The sequence below is a fragment of the Centruroides sculpturatus genome, unplaced genomic scaffold (genome assembly GCF_000671375.1).
Source record: "Centruroides sculpturatus isolate CEXI.00-Female unplaced genomic scaffold, Cexi_2.0 scaffold1195, whole genome shotgun sequence".
Classification (NCBI taxonomy): domain Eukaryota; kingdom Metazoa; phylum Arthropoda; class Arachnida; order Scorpiones; family Buthidae; genus Centruroides; species Centruroides sculpturatus.
In genome coordinates, this window is record NW_019385534.1 from 77,159 (window position 1) to 83,375 (window position 6,217).

The following is a 6,217-nucleotide window of genomic DNA, read 5'->3' on the forward strand; positions in this document are numbered from 1 at the left end:
CTTGAGATAATATGCCATTATCTTTTGTAGGACCTAAAATGGGATTTGTACCCACATGAAGGAAAGCTGGGGATGCTTGGTATCCAAACTAACAATTAGCACATTACCGATTACCTATACTCTAGTGCAGTACACCTGTGAGCAAATTTCTGTTGCATATAATTTCTTAGAATACATAAAAATGCATGACTTGTAATAAAGAATAAACAAACATCATCTTATTTCATCAGTACCGTAGCAGAGAATGAAATACAAGCATAAGAAACACAACAACTGTGATATAAATATATAAATAAAACTTGAAATTAACAGATGTAAAAGTTCACGTCACACTGGTTGCAGAACACTGCTCTAGTGCAATTGCATTTAGTTATTAAGTAGCAGAAGCAAGATGTAGCCTGGTGCAAGGTTTGTGTCTATACTCTGTGTAGGAAAGCCAATGTGATATAAAAATAACAAAACAAAGCTAATGCATATTACAAGTTAATAAGCACACATTGAAAGTTGTGTCTTGTAGTAGTAATTTTTCTGATCTAGTGTAACACAACATACTGTAACAAACTTAAATTCCTCATCATCCCTCATATAAACAAAAATGGTGAAAAAACTATTATAATTATTAACTTGATTTGTTATCTAATTAATGTGTCTAAAATATTTTATGATGAAAACTAACCATTTTACAGAAAACACACTTGTTGACAAAAAAGTTTATACACCCAGATAGAATTGTCTGATTACTGCAAAACTAGCCCATAGCTATGGCACATGATTACAGTTTTGGTCTGATTGCATGCCAGGTAATGCCACCAGAATATCTTAAAACTGCTATCCCAGTATACTGTATAAAAAGTTTACAGTTCTGAATGCCAGGTATGCCTTTATGATGCAGTTAAAATCATTATACACAACTATGAGAATTTGAAAAAGACTGAATCATTAGTGAGCAATTTGGTGAAATGCCCAGCCTTGTGTTAGGAGCATGAGGGGAGGAGAGGTGATCATCTGATTGAGATAAGCATAAACATTTGCAATGGCATCTTTGTCTCCTATCCAGAGACAGGTGAAAGCCTTGCTACAGAACCCAGGCTTTTCCCATACCATTGGCAAGTGACTAACAGAGGAAAGTTTGCATTCACAGTAACTTCTACACATTCTGCCATTCCCTGTCGTCATCTGCTTTTTCTGTAGTGCCACGACAACAATGGATTCCGGTTTTGTTTGAGAACAGACGGTCACCATGTTAGCACGTGCAGAAGTACTGGCAAGTCCTTTAATCTTGTCTTTGATGTTTAATGACACACAGCTTTCCCAGGTCAGAACACCAGGGATGCCAGCTTTGGCCATCTATACTGTAAGTATGCAGGACTGGAACAACAGCTGCACCATCTGTGGGCAAATCTTTTATTAGCATATGATGATGCCTGTATCCTTCCATGCCTATTTATATACAGTACTTGAAACATATCCAGGTAAGAGGAGGTTTTATAAGGTACTAAAAGTGCCTTGAAATTGTTCCTTTGCTACAATATTGTATTTACTCATTACTGTCATCACTTCATTCAATTCCGATACCACCTCCTTGGTGCATAAATTTTTTGTCAACAAGTGTATATAGTATATATGGGTTATTGGCATCTCTAACATCAAAACATTACTTTCATATATTTTATATTTACCAGACTGTAAAGGTGAAATGTGCACATTTTGAAAAAAACTTTATTGACAGTTAACTCAACAGTTAAAGTTTGGTCATCAATCACCACAAATATCAACCACATCTTACCACCTTTACTGCAATTTTTCAATCCCTTGAGCATGGAATGACCACAGATTTCCTTTGAAGAAAGTTTTGAGCATTGGTATTGTCATTGAACTGTATATGGACAATATGATTCTGCAGGACATGAAATACATAAAGTAGGACCTCACAGCCTAGGTTGGCCAGCTTCTCTAAGGTTCTCTTTGCTCATGCGCTGATACACTGTTAATTTTTGTTGTGGTGGTATTGGACTTTGTACAAAGTTCTTTGATCTTTACTGTGACCAACTGGATCATTTGAACACAGAGTTCTTCCATGACAGTGATTTGGTTGGAAACAGCTCCATCGTTATAGTGCAGAAAGCATTTATTTGGCATTGTCTGTCCTTTGACACTTGCTCGCCTGTGAATGCTTTAAAAAAACACTTTGCATGTCATCTGCAATGACATGATAAACACGTTGCTGATGCCTATATTTCAAAACGAAATATGTGATGAAACACCCTTTGGTTACTCTACATTGAATTTTCTAGAATATTTTTCCCAGTTGTTTCTAGAAAAAAATCAAAATATCTAAATTTCATCTTTACAATCTGATAACTTTTATCTATTTTCACAATATATATTTTTAATATTCTAATTCTTTCAGTTTGAGAGAATCTGAAGTAGAACGATCAAGACTGAACCGTTGTTACCGATATTTGTCTCGAGTGGCGAGGGCATCGTTACCCATCCAGGGACTCATGTTGTTGCTGTTGGGCATAGCTAGTCTGGTTCCCATGTCAGAAAATGATTTCAGCTGCGTGCTTACGAATAATTTTGCCAGATCATTCGACCCCATGCTGAAATATCCGGATGGCCCTCCACCCATATGAATCAGCACGGCGACTTTTCTAATAGAGTTGTATGGAAAAGATTGTAGTCATTTTGATTTACCGTAATGGTACCGGTGTTTTGTAATGTGTATGTTATCCTATTGTGACAGTCGAAAGAACAGAAATATTTGACTAAATTATTATAACGTGCCTAATCGACGTTCCAGAAAATCAAAAAGTACATATCTATAAAATTGCCTTAGAAGTTCATTCCATCTGTTTCGAAAGACGTGCGAAATATTCTGATAAAAGTATGATCAGGCCTTAATAACTAGCATATTATGCAGCTTATTTACTGTGTTGTGATAATGTGTATTGCTGTCATATTGACATGACTAATACGGTGCAAACGTACGTATTGTATCTTATGTGTTGTTCGACCTTGTGTCGGGTACACAAGGTCGTAAATTTCATTTTAATCGGGATATTTAAAAGGTTAACATCCGAAATTTTGTAAAAAGTTACCAGCATATCGGAGGATATGTATAATAATTTTAGATACTGCTACATAGTGTTGAGTGATCTCCAATTTTTTTTATTTTGTTATTATAGATTTATAGAATTTATAACCAAATGGTGCTATCCCATTTCAATTGTAATTGTTAGTCATTGTTAAAATTTTTTAGTTGCAAACATAGCTTTTAGATGCCTGTTATTGTTTTATTTTTTGAATTTTATGAAGACGTTAACATTTAAATAATGTATGTAAAGACGGTAACTGTTTTCACGGCTCCAAATTCTAAATTTCCACGCTTAAATGAGAAACAAAATTAATGTGTTTTGGTCCGTCATTATTGTATACAAAATAATAGTCAAATAAATTGTTGATTTTTCCATACGTGAGAATTTGTTTATTCTTAAGTACCTGAGGCACCTAATATGGCATGCCTCTTTTCAGGATCGATCTAGTATGCCAATCAATCCAATTGCATCCACACCTAGTGTCATCATCATGCTGGACAATGTTTCCCTGCCTGAGAAACATTGTCCTATCTCCAAGGGCTCCCAAATTTCATTATCAACAAACACTAGAAAATTCATGACTTCTAGCCTATTTTGCAAATATAAAAGAAATTAATGAACAATGTCCCATGCAACTTTGTCATACATTGACTAAAAGTTGGCCTTGCATATATGATACACAATTTGTGGACAGTCTTTATATAGTCTGCAGGTGCTGCTGGCCATGACTAATTAAAATGGACATGGATTTATTTCTCCAATGACTTACACTGTTACCTCATACTCAACACAATAGTGCTTTTCAAACCTTTTGTTGCCAAAATTCCTTAAATCTAAAAATTTCATGACCCTTTTACACAAAACTAAACATTAATTAAAATTTAGGTTATCGGATTGAATGTTTATATTTAAGCCAGATTATCAAGCTATATTAAGGCCTTAATTATAGCCTGATAATTTGGCAGATCATTTGGCCTTAAACATAAATAGTAATTGCAGTATTAACCTCTTCTTGCCCTATTATATATATATATATAAAATATTAATTTTTCTGTCTTAAATTCTAAAATGTTTTATATGAACATAACATTTATTAAAACTGTAAAAAGGTCCTTACACACTTGCAGTTTATAAGACTGAAGCATACAATGCCATAATGTTGTAAATGTCAGAAACACTTTTCTAGTGAATGAATTCATTTCAATTTTACAATAAAACAGTAAAAAGCTTACTAACTTGTAAGTTAAAAATTCTCTGGAATATGAAATGATGTAAATGTAAGCTGATATGTTTTAAGTGCCAAAACTCACGTGATTTGCACTCTAGTGCCTTAAATGTTACGGCTTCACATAAATTCAACTTCAAAATACAGCCACTTACTGTGCCACTACCGCCACAATATTTTGCAACAGAAAACATTGCATTTAGAATTCAATAAAACATATTTAGAGAAAAATGGCATTACAATGTTACGGCATTGCATACTTCGCAGTACCTTGCTTATATTGTACTCACATACCCATTTCTTCCAGAATACTCTAAAATTTAAATTTTATTTATTTACAATTATTAGATTTAACAAGAGCAGGCAGCCTACCTCCTGCCAAATTGCTTACTAATTATTTAGCCTCATAGCCCCATAAAAAATCCAGTTGTTCATTTGGTATTTGAAGTGTAGTGCTGCGCTACTATACTTGTGGAGAGACTTCCTAAATTTGTTAATTTATATCTGTATCATGTGTAATTGTAATTCTGTTCAGCTTGTGTCAGGTTTTGTGTTGTGTTGTGTTACACATGTGTTTTTGGATTTGTCCTGTACCACCCTATTCCAGGTCGCACAGTGAAGACACTGCTAATTGACTGCCAGGTCACATGACAGGCAATGGCAGGAGGTATAAAAGTGAAGGTTCAACTTGTCAGAGGAAGTTTTTTTCTTTGCCTTCCTATTTCTTGGACGTTAACCTATGGAAGGACTTTGGGACAAAACAAGTGAGTGTGAAGCCATGTGGAGTTTCAGTTAGGACAAAGAAAAGATTGTATATCTCTTAAGAAAAGGTAATCTGATTCCATCGACAAGAGATTGCAGGTAGATTGGCACAAAGGATAATAAGGTGAATAAATAGTCATGTTAGGTTCCATTAATACTCATTATTTTAAAATATATGGTTGTGACTTTATAAAACACGTGGGTTTGAATAGAGGGGTTGAAAGGAAGAGAATCACCAGAAGAGAAAAGCCCCAGAATCAGTGCCAAGAAGAGTATTCCTACACATGGTATAAGTAGTGTGAATATGGTACTTGTATATATGCATCATTGAGGGTGCAATTAATGTTTATGTTGGAGTAACCTCGACCAATTGTTAGTCAATTAAGCATGGAAATGAAGTGGTGTCAGTTATAGTGTTAATTCTTTATGTTTCTCTTTGTAGTTATTAAACATGTCTGTCATTATTCTCGTTATATTTTTGTAGTCCCTCAATTTATTTCCCATTATCTAAGCTTGATATATTCCGATATATCCGAGATACTACAGAAGAATCTATTTGCTAGACTTTGTAACCATTGGATGCTAAATCAGTCATCTCTGCTAAGTTAGAGTCTGCCCACTTGCTTGTTCTGCTTATATAAAACTGACATGGTTTCCTTATATCCATCAGTGCCACATATTGAAGCAGTCATACTTGTAAATGCACTGCTACTTAGCTCTATTAGTTACACAAATACATTTTGTTAACATAAATCTGTGAATTGCATTACTTTAGTAGCCATTGATAAAGGTATTTTATAATGGTAAATGAAAACAGTAAAATATTGTTTGTTAAACTTAAACTTTTTAATGCCAAGGAAAACTCACACTTAATTCTCTTTTCCCCCCATCATTTTAATTTTTTCTCTATTCAGTTATTTTTATTATTATACTATTACAGTCGACCCCCCTATAAGATCATTGATTTTTCCGTTTTATCTGAATTACATGTTGTACGAGTCACTTAGATTTTACAAATACGTGTGCCGGGCTGTGAACGGCTCACATATTTGTAAAATCTAAGTGACTCGTACAACATGTAATTCAGATAAAACGGAAAAATCAATGATCTTATAGGGGGGTCGACTGTATA

General features: G+C 34.3%; 1 protein-coding gene across 1 annotated transcript in view; it reads right to left on the reverse strand.

Moving 5' to 3' along the window:
- Nucleotides 1-2,263: 2,263 nt before the first annotated feature.
- LOC111639902 overlaps nucleotides 2,264-6,217 on the reverse strand; it is an 18,238-nt gene continuing 14,284 nt past the window's right edge. The window contains exon 7 of the mRNA XM_023385858.1: nucleotides 2,264-2,314. Within this exon, the coding sequence (XP_023241626.1) occupies nucleotides 2,291-2,314 (24 nt within the window). The 3' untranslated portion in view covers nucleotides 2,264-2,290. The remainder of the gene's footprint in view (nucleotides 2,315-6,217) is intronic.